The sequence below is a fragment of the Takifugu flavidus genome, chromosome 19, assembly GCF_003711565.1.
Source record: "Takifugu flavidus isolate HTHZ2018 chromosome 19, ASM371156v2, whole genome shotgun sequence".
In the NCBI taxonomy this organism is placed as follows: domain Eukaryota; kingdom Metazoa; phylum Chordata; class Actinopteri; order Tetraodontiformes; family Tetraodontidae; genus Takifugu; species Takifugu flavidus.
In genome coordinates, this window is record NC_079538.1 from 132,705 (window position 1) to 156,800 (window position 24,096).

Here is a 24,096-nt window from a genome sequence, read left to right on the forward strand (position 1 = left end):
TATGTGCACAGAAGAACAAGCGGTGAAACTGAGTGAGATTTTTTTCCTTTTCCAGGACTCTTTCTATGGTTAAAGCAGGACTCACACATATAACATAGTACACATCTCATGAACAACAAGATTTTTGTCTTTTTCATTTTATGTGCTGCTGTCATTTGATTCTTTTAATAAGCCATGTAACTTGCTATGATCCAAGGTTTTGAACAAGCGTGATACTGGTGTGTGGCCACAGCGTACCCATCTGATGTTGCTCACAGTGGTCCTCGGTGTGCTCAGGGAACTTGTGTGTCTGCTCAGGCACATGAAAAATTAGAGGGAACATAGCCTATGGGTTGCATGAGCATATTTATATTTGGTCTATGAACAGCTGAATAAATCGAGATTAAGATTTTAATACATGGGGTAGGAGGTGAAAGAGTGTGCCTTGGCTTAATACATAGTTTTATAAAATATTGCACTTGAAATTGCCTTTCAATTATTTCAATCAATCTCAATCTTTATTTATATAGCTTCTTTTACAATCAGAATTGTTTCAAGGCGCTTTCCAGAATCCCAGGGCCTAACCCCAGACAAGCAACAGTGGCAAGGAAAAACTCCCCTTTAACAGGAAGAAACCTTGAGCAGGACCAGGCTCATGTAGGGGGACCCTCCTGCTGATGGAGTATTTCGAGTAGCGTTCCTACTCCAATAATAATCTTATTAAATGTAATCTATTCATACCATTGATTGAGAGGAAGTTATGGTGACCTTTTAATTCCTTAATTTTTATTAATATGCCTGATTTTCTTGGTCTATTTTTGTCAATAATTGTGTCAGAAAATGCTGTTTTAATAATTTACGCCATTTTTCCGGGAGAAGTCGAACTTTCAAAATCTTTCATGTATTTACCATTCTTATGCAATAAAATATCCAAAACTGTGTTATAAGAGAAAAAGACAAAACGAAATTGAATTTACTTCAACTTTCATTTTAGAAATTCTTAATAAATGCAGAATGAACATTCCTGAGATTGCAAAAATCTAATTCAAACTATTTTACAACTCAAAAAAGTTTTACGTTTCTGGAGCTTTCTGATTCCATGTTACAGGCTGTTAGATTTGTCAATAGCCAGGCGTTTTTTTATTTTAGCAGTGGTAGTTTCTGAAACAATTCCTGTCCCCCTGAAGACCCACATCACACATCCAAGGTGTGCTTTTATGGCACAGAGTGCACTATTACCTTCCCAATGCTGTATTTTGTCTTTTATCTGTGCACTCATTTTTGTTGGTTGGGATAGGGAAGTGGCCTTGAGTGGGAGGACGAGGTGGGCTGGTCAATGGCACGCCAAGTAGGTGCACACTCCTCCTGGAAATTCTGGTGTGTCATGGCCTTCTGTCACTGTGCCTTGCTGAGATCCTTGTGCACAATGCAACTATTTGTGACAGCAATGTTAAGCAGGTGCTTGTTAACAGGATTTTTTTCAGCCTCCTCTTCAGAGCCTTGATGTTGGGAAGGAGGAAGCTGAAATGCCTTTCCACTCAGAAGGCACCTGCCAAGTCCAAAAGTGCCACATAGAGTACCAGAAGATTGTTCTTTTCAAAAGCTTGCCCAGCATTTTTTTGACAATCAAAAATGAGTCAGGATTACAGCAGCCAATGAGTCAAAAAATAAATGATCCACAGAGAAAAAAAACACGTGGGAAATCAAAATCAAAAAGTCAGTCGACTACAACATAAGTCGCTGCTGCACCTCCTCCGGTCTCTGTGGGCCGATTGACTAACCTTCAGCAACCTCATAGTTTTAACCTTAGCTTCGCCTTTTTTTCTTCCTTCCTGCCAAAAAACAGTCATTGGCCATCTTCTGGTTTTCCTGTGCACCAAGTTTGCTCCCAATATCTGGTCAGAGGTATACATACCCTGCATGTATTTGTTGTATTCAGCCAATGCTGTATGCCTGGGCACGGGGATCCTCTGACATTGCCCATCATTGTCCACCACAGGACTGTCTCCCCAGTATAAACAGGTTGGACAGTGGTGCACATGGACACTTCTCTGGTGTCCATCCCTTTGACAAAGAGCAGCTCACTGTCACGTATCCACCGGATGGAGCCTCTTTTTGATTTTTTGTTGTCTTTTCTTCAGTTGTGGGGACACTAACCCTGCCCTGGTGGTATGTGCCACACGCTCCAAACCCTTGTTGGCTCAGATGACAATAATGGAGACGGCTGGCATAAAAATTGTAACATTACACGACGTAGCCACTAAGGTAGTGTTCTTCACCAGCCCTCTGACCACATCGAGAGAAAGCCCCTTCCCTGAAGCTGAATTGGTCTTACCCTGTAGAGCTTGTAGAGGTGAATGATACACTTAAATGGCGACACTTTAGATTTAAAGTGTCGCCATTTAAGTGTATCATTCACCTCTTTGTCAACAAACAAAGATGTCGCCTGGTGCTTGGTTTGCAGTATTTATGAGGGCAGGCTGTACACCAGGGCAACATTTGGGGGTGAATCGAGGTGGTGAATGTTGTGAGTGTCGGGGGCTGTCTGCATTTTCCAGCAGACTGTTTTTTGAGGCCTCAATGGTGACCAGCTACATGTGAAATCTCCAGCAGCATGAGCTCCACAGCGTTGGCCCCAGATGTGATTCCTTCCACTGTTGACTGGCCCTTCATCAGGAGGATTTCTAAAACCAAACTAATTAATTAATTAATTGCATTATACACGCACTCTTTGTACAAGACAATTACTTTTTTTTCAAGAAAAAATGCTCCAAATTAATACAAATAGTAAGTAATAGTTAAAGTTAGAAATCTTATGAAATATTAATAAAATACAAAATGAAAAATAAAATTGAATACTAAAACTATTATTTACAAGATTCGGAGTAATTTATCCAGAACATAAATATAAAACTTTGCTCCAAGAAACCGCACCAATAGTTTGACTGAATCCTGCTGATAATTTACGCCCTCTCCCCACTCTGCATCCAGTCATTACCGTAATGCATGTAATTGCATTAGAAAGCCCCGTTTCACAGCTTTCAGGGACAGTTTGAATGATTAAAATTGTACGAAGTAGCGAGGAGTTATGGTAATTTGAAATACGCACGCACAGCGGTGTCACTGGTAATCCCCGTGGTTTAAAATAATATTCCAAAATATATTGCTGAAGTAAAGTAAATTTGTGTATAGTTTTGAGAAAGGTCTTTGTAGCGCTTGGGAAAATTTTTGGGGAAAAAGTCTGCTTCCAGTTCTGAAACGGCAACCTTTCACAAACGAGATGTGTGTGATAAACACTACGCCACAGAATGACGCCGTGTCTTATTTAATAGTTACACCTAGACTATATATATAATATTCTAGAATGTAGTTTATTCATCAGTAACATGTTTCTTTTTTTTTAAATTGTTTAAAAAAAATTCTAATTCTATATTCGTAATAATTAAAATGATCAATAAAACAGCAGCAGGTTCCAGAAGCGACACGTCTGTCCTACGTCACCCGGAAGAGGCCTTGCGTATATGATATATCGCGAATGGATGTGTTCTGTCATATGGGTGATTTTGCAGTATGAGTTCTCGTCGTCATTTAGTTTCTCTGAATATATTTCAACAAACCCAACAAGTAAGCTGCAAACCCCCTCACAGCGTTTTAGCTGTTGTGTCAGTTACTTCGGATTTCTGACTGCTCAGCAGCATCACGACCAGGAGCCGCCACAGTAACAAGCCTAAAGGCATGTCTTCATCCACCGAAATCAAAAAGAAACATGTTCGTTTCGCCAGTATGGAGGACAACGACGACGACGAGCAGGAAGAAGATACCCTGTTCGACAAGAGAAGGGACGTGAAAGGACTGAAGAGTGCGCTGAAGACGTCCAAGGGGGCGGCCAAATGTAGATGCGAGCAACGAGTAGAGGTGGTCGGGGGATCCAGGGGCGGACCAGGGGCTTGTGGCCGGTGGATGGTCACCTTCACCCTCTGCGCATCTTTCCTCAGTCTGGTAAGACCTTCTGTACAAAAGAAGTACCGAGCGAAGGTAAAACAAACAAACAAACAGTTGTTAAATGTCGTGTACTGTGCAGCCAGCCGCTATACGGACCCACAAGAAAATAGCAATAACAACAACAATAATAATTTCAACACATGCTATGATCTCATTCCCCCCAACAATCGTACAATGCTGACCACAGTTTCCTGGTAAACTTTAAGACGACATTTGTACATTTTGTGAGCAATTTGACCTAATTTTTATGGGGTTATTAGAGTTAACCCTAACCATAACCAACACAATAAAAGTGTGACCTGAGATTTACTCAATAGAAAGCACGACACAACTCAACAGATCATCTCCTGTATTCATTATTTTAGCATAATTGCTCATTCTTTTGCATCTGTCCTACAAGAGTATTTTGAATTCCCTGGCTCTCCCCTCGCCAACATCCAATTCAATTTTTGGTTTAATTTCAGTTGAAAAAAAGAGGCAAAAAATACATGAACAAGGTCTAAAAATGTAGCTGGTCATTTACCATAGCATTTTTCTGAGGCATCTTTGCTAATTCAGAAATCCAAGTCCACCACATGTCTTTTGGATCCCATCCCAACACACCTGTTGAAGGATGTTTTACCATTGTTAGGCAGCTCTATCCTGGACCAGATAAATTGTTCTTTAGTGGTAGGTTATGTACCCCGGTTTTACAAGGTGGCAGTAATTAAGCTGCTTAAAAAACCATCACTGGATGTATTAGCAAATTATAGGCCTATATCCAACCTTCTTTTTATCTCTAAAATTCTTGAAAAGGTGGTGGTGACTCAGTTACTGGAGCACCTGCAGAGGGGGGGTTCATATTCTGTAAACATTGTAACCCTTTCATACATCAAGTCAGACTGAATGGCATATCGTTAGGAATAAGACAACATAAATTCTTATATACACACAAGCAAAGATGCTGGAGCACCTGCCGAGAAACAGCCTGTTTGAGTTGTTTTAGTCTATGCTGGTTCTGCTGGACCTCAGTGCTGCTTTTGATACAGTTGATCACAGCATCCTGTTACAGAGACTGGAACATGTGATTGGGATTAAAACACTAGACTAGATCGAAGCACTACGTAGGTTTAGATCGTATTTATCAGATAGATACCAGTTTGCTCATGTCCATGGTGTTCCTAGGGTTAGCCATGGAGTTCCACAAGGTTCTGTACTTGGACCTTTTCATCTTGTACATGCTTCCCTTAGGAAACATTATTCAGCAGCATGGAATAAATTTTCATTGTTATGCTGATGACACCCAGATGACACCCACCCTTATTTATCCATGAAAACAGAGGAGACAGAGCAGCATCTTTGCGATGTGAACATCGCAAAGATCAGGAAACTACTGACGTGGCATGTTGTTGACAAGGTAGTCCAACATTTGTTACTTCCAGGCTGGACTATTGTAATTCTTTATTATCAGGGTGTCCAAACAACTCTTAAACAACTCAAGAAGCCTCCAGGTGATCCAAAATGCCACAGCTAGAGTTCTGACAGGTATTGACAAAAGAGATCACATGACTCCTGTACTGGCGTCTCTTCATTGGCTGCCCATTAAATTTAGAATAATTTTTAAAATTCTTCTTCTGACCTACAAGGTCCTCAGAGGCCTAGCTTCACCCTACCTGTAGGACCTAGTGACACCTTATCATCCCAATAGACCGCTCCGTTCTCAGAATGCTGGTCTACAGAGTCTTTAAAGGTAGCATTTAGCTACCAGGCCCCCCTGCTGTGGAACCAGCTCCCTGTCCAGGAGGGAGGCTGACTCCATCTCTACTTTTAAGATTAGACTTAAAACCTACCTCTTTGAAAAAGCTTATTATAACCAGTTACTATCCTAGACAGACAGATGATCATACTTAGCTGCTATAGGCCGAGGCTGCCAGGGTCCTCTCCTGTCCTCTCCTCTCCTTGCTTCGCCTCGCCTCGCAGATCAGTGATATCATGAACACATTTTCTTGTGTCCCGCTCTCCGTATCCATCAACACGTATCACCAACTTCATTTCTCTGTGCTGACCTCTGACCCCAGTGACCCGCTCAGCTCTGACATACTGACAGCTTGTAATTAATTTTATTTGCAAAATCTATGCCTAGTGTCTCTTCTAGCTGTCCTCCCCCTTCTCCTCTCTCTCTACCCAGCCAGCCATCAGCAGGAGGCTCCCCCTACATGAGCCTGGTCCTGCCCAGGGTTTTTTCCTGTTAAAGGGGAGTTTTTCCTGCCACTGTTGCTTGATGGGGGTCAGGCCCTGGGACTCTGTAAAGCTCCTAGAGACCATTTTGATTGTAACAGACGCTACATAAAGAAGATTTGATTTGATTTTTCATTTATAAAAAAGACATTTGTGAATAGAAAGATACTTTAAATCTTTGTTCTTTTGTTGTAGGGGATGAGCATATCTGTCCTTGGCCCCACATTTGAGGATCTAGCTGTGAATGTAAAAAAGAACATTAGCAACATTTCCTACATCTTTGTTGGCCGCTCAGTGGGCTATATCTGTGGGTCCCTCATAGGAAGTGCACTCTTTGACTGCATGAATCCTCATCTCCTGCTGGGTACGTTTGGATCAAATTCCTCCAACAGATCACTTGATTTACTCATCATTTTTTTTAATTAAAGCAATTTTCTAAAGTTCTTTTTCTCTGATAAAGAAATGTTTAGGAAGATTTTTGAAGCATTTTGTTTAAAGTAGTCTGCCCCACTTTTCCTGTCTCACAGGGTTTTCTATGCTGGTCACAGCTTTTGGAATGTGTGCAATCCCATTCTGTAGGGAGGCTCTTCTCCTTACTGGGCTTATTTCAAGCACTGGAATATCAATGGGTGTCCTGGACACAGGTAAATCAGTGCTTGGATACACATAATTAAGGGTGCACTCACACTAGGACAGCCATGCCAAAGCTCTGATGTCCAACCTCCCCCGTTCCCCGCTGCCTCACACTAGCAAACCGTGCTGTACCCACAGCACATTATCACCTATGACACCTGACACAGCAAAGCGCCGTCATTGAAAATGTTGTTTATACGTGGTTGCAGAAACATGAACTTGTAGCTCACACTTTACTGCTTTAGATTTTAATTTTTGCCTTCAATTTTCAGAACACTCCACCCCCATAAATGTCATTACTAGGTTTTGTATGATAATAATAAAGTTCTAAAATAACTGGACAAAGTGTTGTTCAAGCAGAAACCTGCTATGTCTCCTTTCTTTTAGGCGGTAATGTCCTCATCTTGAACCTATGGGGTGAGCAGGCGAGCCCTCACATGCAGGCTCTGCACTTCAGCTTCGCTGCAGGGGCCTTTATGTCTCCAATTGTGGCTAAGATGATTTTTGGGCCAGATGGAAACAGTAGCATTGGAATCCTAGCAAGCAACTCAACAGCTGTGGTCACCTCAGAGCAAATCAACAAAGCCCCAGATGTTCATGCCATTGTCAGCACCCTCAAGTCCATGTGGGCTTACATTGTGATTGGTTCTTTTATCCTACTCATCTCCTTTCTCTTTTTTATCCTCTACTCCAGTAGCACTGTCACACGGGAAAAGGCCCGCACAGTATCGGGAAAACCCTTTGTGTCCCAACATCACACTGTCCTTGTTGGTTTGCTCTTTTTTTTCTTCTTTGCCTATGTAGGTGCTGAAGTAGCATTTGGCTCTTTTATCTTCACCTTTGCCAAAGACTATGCTTGTATGCCTTTCTCCCAGGCGGCCATGCTCAACTCTTTTTTTTGGGCAATGTTTGCCACCTGCAGGGGTTTGGCCATTTTCTTTGCAGCCTGCATTTATCCAGGCACCATGATCCTTATCAGCTTGGTGGGCTCTACTGTCTCTTCACTTCTCCTCTGCCTCTTCAGCAAAAACAAAATGGTCCTGTGGGCATGCACTGGTCTGTATGGGGCATCCATGGCTACAACTTTCCCCAGCGGTATCTCCTGGTTGGAGCAGTACACAACAGTCAAGGCAAGCACAGCTGGAGTCTTTGTTGTAGGAGCAGCGCTTGGTGAAATGGTGCTGCCAGCTCTTGTAGGACTTCTCTCAGGAACGTTACAGGACCAGCCTGTGCTCATGTACCTATCACTCATCACCGCCACATTCACGTCCATTCTATTTCCAGTGATGTATAAGCTGGCCTCTGCCCCTGGTGAGCAGAGCAGAAAACCTCGCATGAGAGGGCGGCTTGATGCAGATGATAGTGAATACCGTCAGGCGCTGCTAGACTCTGGAGCCAATGATGAGGAGGAAGACAATGACATAGATCAGTGGAATGATGCAGACTTTGAAGTTATTGAAATGGATGATGCTGCGATTTCGCCCAGCAAGGTTTCATCTGCACCTGAGATCACAGCAGCTTGTACAAGTCAGGGGATAGAATCTGTAGGTGGAACCTCTATCTCAAACCCAGCCTCTTTAATTGGAGATTCCCCGAGACGTAAACTGCTGCTCACCTTGGATCGAGAGAAGAAAGACTAAAAGCTCTTTCATATGTTTATCTCAAGCTCAAAACTACCCAGCAGTCAACTTAAACTTTTGAATTCTACAGACATGATTCTCATTATACACATTTTTCAAAACATACAGTTTATAAAGATGGAGATCATGTGAGATCATTCTCTCATTCTCATGTGAGATCATTTTAAATACTTATAGGCTTATAAGTATTTAAAATATTTTGTTTACTACATTAATAATACATTGAAGTACAATGGTGGAAGGATGGACAATAATATCACTTCTACTGTGCCAAATCAATAAGTGACGGCAGTACTTCTGTCCTCAGTTTTTGGCTTCAGTCATTTGAAGGAGAGGAGTGACACTCATCAACTGTCTTTATTTTTATTTTTTTAAATTCTCCCACACTACAGACTGGTCGTTGTCTGAGGATGAGCAGACTACGTCAGTGCCTTTGAGGACACCTAAAGAAAACGGCTGTGGCCAAAATCACAATTTAATAAAGTATATATATTTTGCACTTTTGCGTTGAAGACAATGTGCTGATTATTGAGAGAATCTGAAAAGTTCTTTTTGATGTATTTTATTTGTAAAGATGTGTTGAATTTTGTGTTTGTATTGTGACTTGTAATTTATTAATTTATGTTTATCAAAAATCTTTATCCTTAATCAAGCATGCGTGATATGTTAGTACCATGACCTTTTTATTACAGCAATCTCAAAATTCCACCCACAGCAATGTCCAATAAAAACAAAACAGATCATTCATTATTAATAGGTTTTTTTTTTTTTGTTTTTTTTTTTTACATTTATACAAATTTACATGTTCTGTTATTTGCTGTAAAGATGTCAGAAATCTGGATGTTTGATGTGGGTTTTTTTTGTGTTAATCTTGGCAACAAAATTATTCACAAAAAAAGAACATTATGTCAAGACATTTCTTGACATAAATGATCAAAGTACAAGTATTGCAACAGTCCCAGATTACTTTTGCATTTAAAAACAAATGAAGCGGAGTGCTCACAATGTACATCCAGAATGAAATGACTGACATCAATACAATCAATGTCTAAATCACAAAATGAGATGGAGGTATACAGGAAGTATTTACAAGATGTCAGTCAATATAAAAATTCGAACAAAATCAGTTTGGGGTTTAAATGTATTTACATTTTATTTTGAAATTTAAAAAGGAAGTTTCCAAAAATCTTATTTTAACCTGAAATAGCACATGAATAGAGCTCTATCTGTGACTAAAAAGTTGCCAAAAACGAGCCCACAAGTCGACACAGATACTCAGTTACAATTACATGAAAATGAACAGTTCTATTGAAGCACTCTTAAGACAACAATCAAACACTGGCCGGGGGGGAGGGGGGACATCGAATCTGCTCAGAGCACCTCATTTCAGAGGTCAATCAGAACTGCTCCAGCAGCTGCCGAAGGTAGGGGGCCTTGGAGAGTTGTCTGCTGACTCGAGACAACTTGTACAGAACAGGACAGTCCAGAGACACACAAGGAACCAACCGCTCTGCGCTACCACTGCAGTTCCTACAGATCTGAACACAGAAAACATCATCATATTTCACTCTGAAATAACTGAAAATCTGTTTTTCTAAATGTCTGTGTAGATTCTCAATCATCCAGGTCATTGTATTAGCATGCAAATGGTCCACAGGGGCTATATATTTTCAAGCTCTCTCCCCAGCGATTTCAGAACTGAAGAAGCCTTCTGGATAGAAGGCGAAACGTTTTCAAGAGAAGAAACCCAGTCCAGTTGACAGAGAAAACTACCTTGGATGTTTTTCTAAAGTTTTGCCTGAACAATGTCGAGGAGCACCTTCTCAACTCAACTCCTATTTTAGGTTATACATTGAGTGATAGTTCCTGGTATCAGGTACTTGTTATAAACTACTCAGTTCCAAGCAAGCAAGACGATTAGTGCAGAAAATGTGACTGTATGCCACTGACTGGTCAAGGAGCCATGGATGGATCACTAGAGAGACTCATTCACAAGACTCACATGCAATTTGTAATACCCCTGCAACCCCTGGGTTTTATTACACTGGTGACTGAACCAATGCTGACTAGACATAGATCTATACTGTGGTCAAATGACAAGGTGCAGACATGGTCTACGATCTCAGGGGTAGCAGCAACATTAAAGTAAATGTTCAGAAAAGCTTAATAAGTGATTAGGGAATGACGCTCACCCATGGTGAGGTGGGACTCAATTTGATTTCATTAGCTCAAAGAATGCATTGATTTTCCTGTGGAGTTGTTGGAGTTAATAGTGATTTTTCAATATTTGTAATCTTGTAATCAATGTACCGGTAATAATAATATAGTTTTTTCAGCAAACTTATAGTCTGAATAGAACCATTCTACTTCAATAATTAAATAATGTAATATCATCACGGATGAAACATGTCTGAGGCTTTGCTACAGACCACGCCATCTCCTCTCCTTTTCACCTGCAGTATCAGCTCCTGCTGGCTTTCCCACTGTCGCATTTCCTGATGAAGAGTGACAGCCACTCTTTGGGGTTCTGCTCTGCAGTGAGAACAGACACCCAGCTGGGTCAGCTCATCACAGGCAGGGCAGTGCAGTGTTGTGAAGTATTGGGAGATAGTTCCTTTCCTCCTCCCCTCCTCCCAATAAGCCACAGAGGAACACGATACCTTCTGGATCTGTGTGAGCAACAAAAATATGCTCTGACTTCTATGTAAGGTACGGGTGACTCAACTACCAGTATTTGTTATGATTGCTAGAAAAGCATAGATTACGTAAAAAAGTTGTAGCAAAAATTCTTAAATCTTAAAGCAAATTCTGAACTGTGAAAGGGTAAATATATGACCCTATTCCTCTGCTTGCTAATAAATCTGCAGCACATTACTTTGTATAAAAGCTTTAATAAAGGTGAATAAAATAAACAGGTAATGCTTGGACTGGGCAAAAACATGACCGTGTGCCTACGAAAGGTTATCAAGTGAAACATTATTAAACTTGCATTATTTTACTTCAAAGATGGTGCAAACCCTGGGTACTGTGACACTTTACCATGTGTTTATGGTCATTCATCAGCTCCACCAGCAGGTAGCAGACATATTCCGTCAGAGATGACTGATTTATTCTGTCTTTAGTTCTTAAAGGTTTCAAATAATAGGTTGATCATTTTATACATATGGAAAAAGAACTCTACATCTCACCTTTGGCAGCTCTTTGTACCAGCTGAACACGTCTACTCCAATCAACTGGAACATCCGTCCCAGTGGTGGCAGGATCTGCTTGGTGAGGTAGTAAGTAGTGTTGAGGCGGAGGGTGGCGTCCTGTAGTACTTCCACAGGCTGCCTCACCAGCTGAATGAGCGCCACGCCGGGTGTCCCACACACAATAACATAGGGCACCCGCTCACCCACGCGTGGCTCAGAGCGTCGGTCGTGTGCCATCATACGCCTAAGATCAAAAAACATCAATGTAATGCATTTCATACCCTGAAGAAAAACCGAGCTGAGGACCAGCTTTAAGTAGTTTTGTGCTCTTTAAATGTTTTCAGAAATATAATTTGGTTACAGTCGATATCTTTGAATTTTAGAGATAAAAAGGCATTTTAATTATTTTTTTTTAACATTTATAACATTCCATGAGCCACACTTTAGCTACTGTGAGAATATTATTATATTATAATTGCTTAAATGCATTGGTACGTTTAGCACCTAAGCAGATGGAGGAGGAAAAGAGTGTTTTTCACTTTTCTTGATTTAATGCACTTGTCCAGAATACCAGATTTATTGTGAGACTGCTTATCCGAAACCTTGATAGCATCTAGGGAGTGGATGAAATACCACAAAGTGATAACAAGCGGAGGAGGTTTGCAGCAGAACAGCAGAGGGTGTTCCAGAAAGAACTGCGACTCATTCTGCCTTGCAAGGTCACCCGTGTGTCTGTGTCTTTTGTTGATTCATGCAGGGTTTTGCCAAGTTGCTCTGCTTCAACTCTAACACTACATCAGCACAACTGGATAGTCTGTCCACGTGCTGATTGTGTAATACACATTACTATAAAAATAAGGACTTTAAGTCTAGCTGTGTTTATGAATGATGTCTGCATTCATCTGAAATTTTCTCCACTGAAGCATTAATAGTTGTGTTGCCTAGCAACAGTTGGAGGAAGAGTAGCTGCAGCTAAACAATAAGCACTGAGTGTGGGGAAGGAGGGAAGGCTCCCTACACACAAACACACAACACGCACCTGGTTAGCTCCAGAGCTGGTACGCATGCTCCGGGTCGGTATGAACTGCTGCCCCGATACTCTTTTGCAAAGGTCAGGTCCTGCATGCTGGCCCGACCATCCAGAACCTTGATACACTGACGTTGCACATACTGCTTCACCTGGCTAATGTCCCGTGTCTCAAACAGCAGCTTAATGGAACGCTCCAAAATCTGTGGAGAAAGGAATGGCAGATGAAAAAGTGCAAACTATGACAAAATGCAATGACTCAATCGAATATATTTTTCTAGCTTTTCCAGTTTTACTCATCTGTGTAATCACTGTACTCTCCTTGTAGGATTTGTTTTATGCTCGATCAGTTCCGAGGCTGTGCAGCTTTTGTTGTTTGTGTGAATTGTGTTTTGTCTTTGTGTTTGGTGGAGAGCGAGTCAAGACGTGACGGAAGGGATGGTTTGGAAGGTACCTTGGAAACAGCAGGGCAGCTGTCACGACGGACTGTCTCAATTCCTTTGGCATCAAACACAGGCTCCTTCTGGTCAAGGCTCTCATACATGTAGCCTACATAGCGCTTCTTTGTCTGCAGCACGCAGGGCAGATAGACCTGGTGAAAATACACACATGCTGAGACCATTTGAGTGTCCAAAATTTCAAAAAATCCCTGCAAAGGCCAGGTCGCCACAGATTTCCATGGTAACAATGACAGGAATTAAAATAATGGCTACTGAGCAAGGCATTTTTAGCCCTTCCCCGAGAAACGCCTGAACAGGCAACCATGATATCTCAGTTTTTCTTCAAAGTTTGACGTAAATCTTCATCAATCATCATCAATATAGTCTGCATTAATTATCTTCACGATGCAATGGCACCGTTGCTTCTCACTGCCGCTTCAGCATAGCAGTGATTCAGTTGCACAACATTGGAGAATAGGGCTGCATGATTCTGGAAAAAATGTGAATCACAAAAAAAGTTAAAAAGTTTCATATTGTACCGTGTTTATTGGGGCTAAAACTTTGGCTAGGTGATGGCGGTCTTTCTTTCCTGCCTTATACAGCTTCCTCATGCTGTACACTTTACAGTGACATTCAAAGTGATTGTAGAGTTGTGGTGGTGCAATGAGGGCAAGACTTTAGAATGCACACTGCACACCTCACACTGCTTGTCCTCTTTACGTACGGCTGATGAGAGGGCTTTATTTCTGCACTACTCTGTAGGGACCGCTACAGCAAGGAGCACATTTGACAGAATAATTTGTCCACATTGGAATAGGAGTGAGTTTGTACCTACACTCTGTTTTCATTCTGTGTTCCATGAATGTTTTTTCTCTCCAAGAAGTCATCATTTATTTGCTGTTGGGTGTTGGCTCTTTGTGGGTTTTTTCCCCACCAATTTCTGTAGATTTACTAGTCCATCCATTTGAGCGCAGAATATATCGGTCCCCTCAGTGTCCAGGCAACATTAAGCTCAGCTGTTGACAACTGACTCAGGGACAGCAGTGTTGAGTGCAAAATGAAACTATGGCAAATGTTTAACCCAGTTTTTATTTTTATTATCCACATAGAAAATATATCCCCTGTGGACCATTTGCCAATGGCTATATTTTCAAGCTCGGTCCCCAGCGAGTTCAGAACTGAAGAAGCCTTCTGGATAGAAGGCGAAACATCTTCAAAGAGAAGAAACACAGTCCAGTTGACAGAGAAAACTACCTTGGATTCCCATAAAGTGCGTTTCCCAGGGCCAAACAGCCGCGGTCTGTTGCAATTTTCCAGGGTGTTATCGGCACTTGACATATTTGCCAGCACTGGGCATAATTCCTCACATCAAGACTCATATTTGCAGTCTCTTGGAAGTTTTTGTACACCCCAAGATGACTTGCTAGGGGATGGTCATTGAGGGGGTGAAGCAAGTAATCAGGAAGAGTTTTATGAGGAAACTGCTAAATCCTTAGTCCTCCAAGATGTTGATTCTCCTGGTAGAATTGGTATGTTGTTCTCTGGAGGTACGTAGGGATTCATACAACTTCAGAATCTCTGCATAAGCCTGCTGAGCAGTCTAGACGTCCTCATTTGATTTAAAAAGAATTTCAACACTCTTGTTCTATGGCTGAATAGTTTCTTTCTGGTGGGATCAGAGTCCAGCTGGCAAAAGCAACCACATTTTCACTGCCCAGCCCTGTTGTTTGAGCCAAGAGGGCCCCTGATCCAACATCACTAGCATCAATATACACACCCACACCCCTTTAACTGGGACCACATGACAAACAAATTTGAGATATTCTTTTCTTTCAAGTGGATGGGCAGGCCTGCTCCTACAGCATGCCTAGGACCACTTGCAGATCATAGTGATGTTCTTCAAATGAGGATGAATGAATGATAATATCATCCAAACACACCATACAGATTTTACCTTGGAGGTCTGTCACAACCAGATCTATTAGTCTCTGGAATACAGCAGGTCCTAAAAGGGATCACTTCAAACTGGAACAGCCCAAATGGACATATGAAAGCAGTTTTTCCTTCTGTCACCCATTGGTAACCACTGATTAAATCAATGATGGTAAAACAGAAGATCCAACCAGGGATTCCAAAATCTCAGTTGGAATAAACTGTCTCATGACAGTTGATTCCAATACAAAATAGTGAATTTGGGTTTTTATTTCTGGAAATTAATGACTGAATCAGCGTATGGAAAGTTGAAAGGAGTGATGGTTCAATCTGCTAACATTTCCTCAAGATGATGTGAGACAAGATCATTTTTCTCTACAGACATCTTTATTATCTTCCAATTTGCATTTTTTTCTGGACTAGATTGCCACATCCAGTCTACTCAGTGTATTAGAGTTCAAAATAGACACTTCTGGAGATATCAAAGCGGAATCCCATAAGGAAAACAAAGTCAAGCCCAAGGACAATGGGTAGAGCCAAACATGGATCAGGATAGATGGCACAGAAAAATAGACAGTTTGTTGCTGAATTTTTAACTATAAATTCACCCAAGCTTAGAGGAAAACTCATTTACAAAGGCCAAGTCGGCCCAGATAGTTATTACCGAGCTTTTGAGTCATTTTCAGCTCGACACACACATGCACGCAAGTACAAACACAAGATCTGATGGACCATATTTTTTCTTCATAATCATATCTGAACCAGTATATTAGTTATATGTGTACATAAGCTATGTGTGTGTTTACCTTCTCAAACTTGAGCTTAACTGGTTTTGGGTTGGTTGCTGTTACAGCCTCAGCAATCTCCAGCCCAATCTTAAATGCTTGTTCTTTGGTGGCACCTTTCAGCAGAACAAACATGCTGCAGGACATGGAGATAATGTTGACACCTTATCAACATATAAAACATGCACATATCATACCCCCAATTGACAAACACTTTTCAAGAGTTAATATAGGCTCATGCTAAGAAGTCTGTAGTAACAGTTTTAGAATTATAAATTATAGCGTAAAGCTATAATTAATTTGGATTAATTTGGTACCAAAATAGATTTTTAGGTTGTGGTCAAAAACTCTGTGGCAGCTTGAGGTGTCCAAAGAGTCCAAATCTATTTGGACTCTTTGAGCACTGTGCTGTAATGAACTCATTAAGGAGCCCAGGATGAGTCAGGTTGGTAAATATTTTTAGATCCCACTTTTGCATTTTCATACAATAATTTTTGCCTTCCCTCACAATAGGTTTACATTCCCTCACTATACAGGCTTCCATATTTCAATCATATGGAGATGTACACATTACACTGACACAGTCCTGGTTAACCTGGGGCTGACCTGGGGCTAACCTGACTTGAGACTTTTTCTGAGAGACACAATGTAATTATAAGCACAAGGACTCTGAAGCATTTTTCGGCTGTTTCAGCAGAGGTGTGATGCACTAGAAGATGCTGAGACTCTGGAGGCTTGCTACTGTGTTATACAGCGATCATGCCATCTACGCTTTAAACTCAAGTGCCTGCCTACATCACTGGACACGACAAAGCAAGTGAGTGGCTTCATGTGCAGCTCATCATGAACTCAATAATATAGGTAATAAGTTGCTTTTTGTTCATATTTTCATTTGTGGAAGTGCATACAGACGACATTACTTTGTTGTTTTATGATACTTTTTAATTAAGAATACAAAATGATAAAACTAAATTATCGGATCAAAACCAGTCTCTCGCTCAGAATCTCATTCGTTTCTGCAGTGGCACATTTAAAAAATTAGTAAAATAATAAATCAAATTGTTGTCTGCACGGTCCTCCAGATTCTTGTTCTATACATCCCTGGCCCCTGTCTCTATCGAAATTTTCAACTTTTCATTCATTTAATTCCATTTTCTAATGATCTGATGCTGAAATCATAGCATATCCACAGGTTATAAAAGGGAGATTCTAGCGTATAATACCTCAGCCAAAACTGACCGTTTCTCTTTCAAAAAAAGACAAAATCTCCAGTATCTTACTGTGTGTGAGCTCCAGGTTAAAGTAAAACTAAATGTAGTCCAGGTTATCCATGATGGAGGCTGCATCAGTAAGTAATGTGTATGTCTTCATTGGTTTGATACATGGAGGTATCGTGAGGGAACATAAAACTATTGTGAGGGAACGCAAAAGTGTAAGGTAAAGGACTGTCACTGAAACCAAAAAGGGTCTTTAAGTTATAGTTAGAACAATTACCGGTAAGTCAGTAGAAGCTACAGCATCATAGACATAAGCTGTGAGTTCTTGGCAGCTTTAAGGCATTACGAACTGTAATCACAGGGCAGCAGGAAATATTTTATTTTTCACCTGTCTGTGTCTCCATACACAACACGTGCGCCCCATTTCGTTGTGTCATTGACCAGTTTGATGGCTCTCTCCAGTGTCTCCCTGGCTTTGTGTACAATGCTGTCTCCAACCTGGAAAACAACAAAAGGTTAAATAAAGTAATGTTGGACTGTGTAGTACTATGGTTCTACAGAAATGACTGTTTCAAGCCATTTACAGTTTAGTTGGTCAGCCTTTGAAAGAAGCTCACCTCCACACTAGGCATGCGCCCAGAATAATTGGCTGCTGTGTAGCCAAAGGTAACATTGGCAATTAGCTTGAGTCCGAGCTGTCGGGCATCAAGCAGCCTCATCAAGGTCTTGTCCTGTTTGTACATCTTCATTGACTGCTTTACCATGATGCGCGTGTTCAGTATCTCCTCCAGCATGCTGGGCAGAATCCCTTTGCGTACAGATGCCTGTAGACAAATAAAGGATTCAGAATTAATCAATTATATTGTTAAAACTAATTATTCATTACAAAATAATCTTGCCACATTTAAAATACAGAGTAGGTCAACATTGATGTTATTTTAATCAGTAATGTGTCTGTTTTTGATTAAAAAAAAATTTGCTGTCAAAGGTGTTTGGCTATGATGTCATAGTAGAAGGGGTTAACCTTGACAAAGGCGATGCCGTTGGGTGAAACAGTGATGTCATTGCGGAGTTGGTAGAGGAGATCATGTGGAACACGGAGTGAGGTGCAGCCAAATTTAAACTCATCAGGGCTATAACAGAGACATTCGTGTGAATGGTAATTCTCTCTAGCGCAGGCAAGCATAAATGTGAATTGTCATAATTTCCATGATTCTATTCTATTAATTGTCATTACCATTTAAAAAATATAATAGCAACAACAGCAGCAATGATGATTTTTAAGGTAAATAGTAAATAATCAAACACTCCCAACAGCCTTTAGCAGCTGGGAGTCTATTGGGTTGCTATATTTGCACAGTGTGCTCAAAAACTGAACAGCTATGTTTTTTCTGCAGCAGAAATACCGGTTATTTCAGGCAGTATATATTTACATATGGCATATGATTTCAAGCATTGATTGATAGCTGCAGAACTGATATTGCCTTTTTTTGCACAATACACACACTAACAATATGCACAATAATACTCAAAAAATAAGTACAATTTCATGTATTTTTAAATAATTGAATTAAGTAAAAAAATCCAATTTCATTGGAAAGTATCATTAGACAGTGCTTATTACACTATCTAATAAAGGCAGGAATGCAACCTGAGAGAGCTTGAGGTGTGTGTTCTTACGTTCCCAAGCTGTCCACATGGCCAAGGCAGGTAGAGAAACAGTAGTTGTATGCAATGATGATTGAAGGATAAAGAGACTGAAAATCCAGCACGACCACAGAGTTACTGTAAAAGCGGGACTCTGGTTCCATTACCAGAGGAAGACACTGTGGTGCCCTCTGATGGGCACGCTGCTGGACACTGGGAGTAACAGGGATGTAGTTTAATGGCTTGGCAACACGAAGCATCATGGATTCAACCCGGTACTGTGAAGAATAAAGAATAAACTAAACACAAGAGTTTTTATCATCCCCAGTGTAATTGAAAGCAATAGCTCTCAGAAAGAATGTTGGGATAACCACTTAATTTTTGTATCCACACAGAATTACAAGTCATGAAGGTTTGATATCATTGGTCCATTTCTTTTGATAGTATTGTAAAAAAAACAATTTAAAAAAAAAAAAATTGCTTTATATGAAAGCAGTACTAGTACCTGTGACCCGCGTGTGAGAACATGAAAAAACTGTATTCCAAACACTCTGGCTAGCTCGCTGGTTCTGCCAATGATGTCCTGCTCCTGAAGAAGCTGCATGGCGCCTTGCACACGGCTTATATAGCAATCCACCATTTTCCATCTGACGCATACACAAACATAATGAAAATTAAACAGTTTCAGCCTTTCGGTCTACAGTAAGTAAAGAATTAGTAGTATGTTCTGTAAGTACATCACATTTTTCAAAGTTAAAATTATAAAAAAACAGTACTGAAATGCTTTACTAACTATAACAGTACAATTCAATTTTGAAGGGAGTCTACGACATTCATTTATCACTTTTACTGTCAAATAAAAAAAATCAACATGAAAGACATCATGATTTTTTGCAAACTAAAACCAATGTGAAATTGTTGTTGATCAAAACTTGACGTGTTTACTAGGCCAAACCTGAAGAGGTCGCTGTTGTGATCGAACCAGTCTGACAGAGTGCGTTGGCTGTACAAGGGGAAACGTTGGTGAAGCACATGGAAAGCCACGTTCTCAAAATTATAGTTGTTCAATGTCACCTGGAGGAAAAACATTGGAAGAATATTTAGACCATTTCATTTAAGTTCTACCACGGCCAAAACACTTTAGGCTTCATTGGGTTTCATGTATTGTCTTAAAATCGCCTTAAAGATAAACAGATTTATGCTTGCTATTGTCTGAGAGTGTGGATTTTGCACCAGAAAACTTGCCTCGGTCTTCATCACCCTCCAAAGATTGAGAGTGATGCGCCCAACAATGTGGATCTCTGTCATGGTGTCAGCACCGTACTCATCTTGGTCTGCAGCAAAGCGGTTCTCTGAGTTGTCACCTGAGAATACGCAGACAGCCAATTGCGGAAGAGCTGCCATTATTGTACATATGCAGATTTAAAGCATACTGGGCATACTTATATTCTTCTGGGTACAGATAGTGATACCTGGAACCCGTGACAGCTGCTGGCATAGGCCGACTCCCAGGACTGCAGCTCGCTGGACGAGGTAGCCCCATGAACGCATCTGCACCTCATACCCCACAAGGATGTCTGGATCAAACCTGAGACAGTGAAAAAAAAATTCTGTACTTAACGTAAACGACTATTCTACCAGCTTGACTTGTGAAAAGGAATACTGAACTTGATATGAAATGCTAACATAAAGAGTTTCAGTCAGTTCACAGTTTTGGGAACATATTGTAATCAGTTTTTAGCATTATTTGCTTGCAATGTCCTGATTTCAGATACACACCTCCTCATGATGGTGACCAACTCCTGAAACAGCTCCTTCTCATTAGTGACGTATGTCACTTGCAATCCAGAGACACCTGACCGGACCAGCAGGGGTGCAGCCCTTCGTGGACCTGCTGAGGGCATGATATGATCAGTGTGATCACATTGATCATATACAGAACCCACAGAACAATGATCAAAAAAGTGTTCACCTCGATCATGACCCTGGTGGTCTCCGTTTATCACGATGGCGCCTGTCAGTTGGGTACCAATAGTGTCTGGCAGGGACGCATCGGAGCTGATGCAGTAGAATAAGGCACATATGGGATCAAACTCTGGGTCGGGCTCGAGGTCACGTCGGGTCCTGGCATGGAGTTCCATGCCCATCAGTGTTAGGTGCTGGACCTGAAGAGAACACATTATGTACAATGCTGTGTTCAAAAGTTCACCTAAAGATGATTAGACATGGACTTAATTCTCAGCAACACAACATTTAAAATTCTCCCATAAATTGTGGGTATAGTTATTGCTAGAACCCCATTCAGACATGTTTTATCATATCATTTGTAAAGATGGGACAGTTTCAATCTAATTTGAAAAACATAAATTTACAGTAACATTTCTTAAATATTGGCAAAGAATTAAATTAAAAAGTTTTCCAGACGCAGCTTGTCAATAATCAATATTTTGATACTGCATTTCATTTTAAAATTCTATTGTTTTTAATAGAACCTTTCTGAACTGTTCTGCCACACCCATTTCTATAAAGTGCCTAAAGACAATCTTGAATGTAACAGATGCTATATAAATAAAGGTGAATTGAATTTTCGAATAAATGTACTGTACTATAAATGATGTTTGTGCAGCTCACCTCATGTAATGCTTTGGCATCCTGCAGGTTTTGCATACTGATTTTGAAGCCATATGTATTAGATATGCTTGGTCCTTCAATTTGGGAATTGTCTTTCTTTGGCAAATTCAAAGCAGCAAATTGATTCTGTACAAAATACAGAAACAAAAACAAAACAGGCTCATTAAATAAATAGAAATAAGTTTATGTAGATGACACATAATCACAAAGCGTGTGCCTTATGGTGTATAGTGATCTTATTAATAGCACTGGCTGAAAGTCTGAAAAACACACGCCATGATTTTTAGGATTAGGGATAGGAAAAGCCATTCACATTCTTCAAGCACAATTCTTATGCAAAGCTCCCTTACAGTGTATAAAGGGAAGAAGACATATATACGCAAGTATAAATAAACTAAGAAAAGAAAAAAATAGCACTGCTAATGTAAAAGTGATTTCCACAATTGTAAACATGTTGTTTGTAGCTGCTGTAATATTGCACTGGGTGTGTGTGATTATTGTACATTTTCAGCATTTTGTGTTGCTATCGGTCTGATTGTGGCAGGAAGAAAAGCTGTTGGACAAAATGTGCTCTGTGTTTAATGATGCTTTATGCTCTGCTGAGTCTTAGATATATGAATATATGACAGGCATATATATATATATATATATATATATATATATATGCCTAAGCAAGGCATACATGGAGCAGCATAACCAGGTGGCTGGCATAGTGTACAGGAACATCTGCACCAAGTATGGACTGGCGGTCCCAGGGTCCAGGTGGGAGACACCCCCGAAAGTGCTGGAGAACAAGCAGGCCAAGATCCTGTGGGACTTCCAGATCCAGACTGACAAGATGTTGGTGGCCAACCAGCCTGGTGGTGGATAAACACCAGAAGACAGTGGTGGTGATAGATGTAGCAATCCCAAGTGATAGCATCAGGAAGAAGGAACACGAGAAGTACCAAGGGCTGACGGACGAGATGGAGAGAATGTGGGGCATGAAGGCAACAGTGGTCTCAGTAGTGATTGGGACACTGGGGGCAGTGACACCCAACCTGAGCGGATGGCTCCAACAGATACCAGGAACCACATCAGAGATCTATGTCCAGAAGAGCGCAGTCCTAGGAACAGCTAAGATCCTGCGTAGAACCCTCAGACTCCCAGGCCTCTGGTAGAGGACCCGAGCCTGAAGGAAGGAGGCACCGCCCGCGAGGGCGAGGAAGAGATTTTTTATATATATGGAGTGAAGAAAATCTATGAGGAGTCCCTCTGCTCCCAGTTCAGTCTCAACAATCTTTAATTTTGACTTGTCAAATAATCTTGAAAATGTGATGAGTGGCAGAGCACACTTTATTAATAAGGCGGTTGACATTAAAAGGTAGCATATACAGTGGCAGCAGCATTATGTCCCAGATTTTTTGGGGCTGACTTAATGTTGACTCTGACCTTCATCTGTGTGGTCAGTAGCACCCTTTTCAGTGGGTCAGTCTGGCTTCTTCTCTGTTGCAGTCGCCGACAAGCAGGATCTTTTGTAACAGCACAATCACACAAAAAGAAATGATTCAGTTCAATGAAAAGATGCCATAAATTAAATCTTTTGGGGGAAGAAAACAAATTTTACGTTGGTCAGTTCCTTACCCTCAGATATGGGTGTACTGCACAGTGGCTCCATTTCTTCCCGGTTTCTTTGCTGTTTGCTATTTGGAGTACTGTTAATGAGTAAAGGACTGGTCTCATTTTCTTCTTTGTTGGTGACACATAAGGGACGAATGTTTTTCTTTCTTTTTTTTAAAAGGCAGCACCTGGGGGACACTGGGTGGTTTTCAGTGATCATTTTCTGCTGCAGCCATGATGGCAGCTCCAGGGACTCAAGGGGAACAGCTAAATCATCATAATCCTTTTCACTGGGTCTTTTCACATCCACATTGCCTCCATCTGAAATTGGACTCACCTCTGTGGATTTACATGGAGAGATTGTGTTTCTCATAGGAGATATAACGAATGACATGTTGTGCCCCTTTTGTCCCTTGATGTTTGAGAGGCCTTCACATGGCACTTTTTTCAATTCTTTTCCCTCTGGATTCACCTCAACATTAAGCCTGAGGCCTTTCTCTTCTTTTCTCACATTATGTAACCTCTCGTACTGTTTTTGGGCTTCCAGCCACAACTCCAAGTGCTTTCGACTTGGTGGGTTTCTGCAAGGTAGGAGGATGACTTTCTTGTCACCAGCTAAGGCTATCTTTTTGGTTGCCTCCGAGTTTCCTGCTAGCTGCACCTGGGAAGATGATGTAACAGTTGCGGCAGGGTGTGTCATGGCAGAAAAGACTGTTTTCCAAAAATGTAGGCCTTCCAAAGACAGCTCCCCGTTGAACTCTTCAAGTTCTTTCACCAGCCTGGTACTCACCATTAATTTACGACCACCAACCTCCCTAGTCAAAAGACATGGTCATTAATAGGCTGTTGTAATACAGTGGAAACAAATTAATGGAAACCAAATGGTAAAATAAAAGCATGCCTGACAAGGAGGTTACCCTGGTAACAAGTTTCTAACATGATTGGATAAAGTGAAATAAAGCCAACTGCAAGTCACACTTAACTGAAGATAAGGAGCAACATCTTATTATTTCACTACAAGCAATTTAATAAGAAAAATAACATCAATACTTTCAAGGAGCTTACTACAGCTATAATCCATTGCTTGTAGCAACAACCATCAAGCAAAGGGTGAAGTAGTGTGGGAAAATGTGGGAGGTGTTAATTGTCAGATGTT

At 40.9% G+C, this 24,096-nt stretch overlaps 2 protein-coding genes across 6 annotated transcripts in view; one reads left to right on the forward strand and one right to left on the reverse strand.

The window, feature by feature from the left end:
* The first annotated feature begins 2,917 nt into the window (after positions 1-2,917).
* Positions 2,918-9,221, forward strand: mfsd4b (major facilitator superfamily domain containing 4B). Of its 2 annotated transcripts, none has more exons than XM_057017840.1 (4): positions 2,918-4,014; positions 6,394-6,562; positions 6,726-6,842; positions 7,219-9,221. In XM_057017840.1, the coding sequence occupies exons 1-4, from the start codon at positions 3,715-3,717 to the stop codon at positions 8,469-8,471; spliced, it is 1,839 nt and encodes a 612-aa protein (XP_056873820.1). In that variant the 5' UTR covers positions 2,918-3,714; the 3' UTR covers positions 8,472-9,221. The 2 variants fall into 2 exon arrangements, with proteins under 2 accessions (XP_056873820.1, XP_056873821.1); XM_057017841.1 differs by having other exon boundaries at positions 2,963-3,978.
* A 377-nt stretch (positions 9,222-9,598) lies between these two features.
* rev3l (REV3 like, DNA directed polymerase zeta catalytic subunit) overlaps positions 9,599-24,096 on the reverse strand; it is a 42,431-nt gene continuing 27,933 nt past the window's right edge. The window contains exons 14-33 of one of the 4 annotated variants that reach the window (XM_057017826.1): positions 23,731-23,755; positions 22,965-23,601; positions 22,773-22,852; positions 21,342-21,467; positions 20,683-20,875; positions 20,490-20,604; positions 20,183-20,298; positions 19,956-20,074; positions 19,666-19,784; positions 19,216-19,357; positions 18,744-18,988; positions 18,088-18,196; positions 17,681-17,887; positions 17,452-17,561; positions 15,868-15,982; positions 13,144-13,281; positions 12,702-12,892; positions 11,660-11,906; positions 10,925-11,140; positions 9,599-10,009 (exon numbers count right to left, since the gene is read on the reverse strand). In XM_057017826.1, the coding sequence (XP_056873806.1) occupies positions 9,869-10,009; positions 10,925-11,140; positions 11,660-11,906; positions 12,702-12,892; positions 13,144-13,281; positions 15,868-15,982; positions 17,452-17,561; positions 17,681-17,887; positions 18,088-18,196; positions 18,744-18,988; positions 19,216-19,357; positions 19,666-19,784; positions 19,956-20,074; positions 20,183-20,298; positions 20,490-20,604; positions 20,683-20,875; positions 21,342-21,467; positions 22,773-22,852; positions 22,965-23,601; positions 23,731-23,755 (3,391 nt within the window). In that variant the 3' untranslated portion in view covers positions 9,599-9,868. Of the gene's footprint in view, positions 10,010-10,924; positions 11,141-11,510; positions 11,907-12,701; positions 12,893-13,143; positions 13,282-15,867; positions 15,983-17,451; positions 17,562-17,680; positions 17,888-18,087; positions 18,197-18,743; positions 18,989-19,215; positions 19,358-19,665; positions 19,785-19,955; positions 20,075-20,182; positions 20,299-20,489; positions 20,605-20,682; positions 20,876-21,341; positions 21,468-22,772; positions 22,853-22,964; positions 23,756-24,096 lie in introns of those variants that run through there. The other 3 variants (XM_057017825.1, XM_057017823.1, XR_008947546.1) reach the window with 3 other exon arrangements.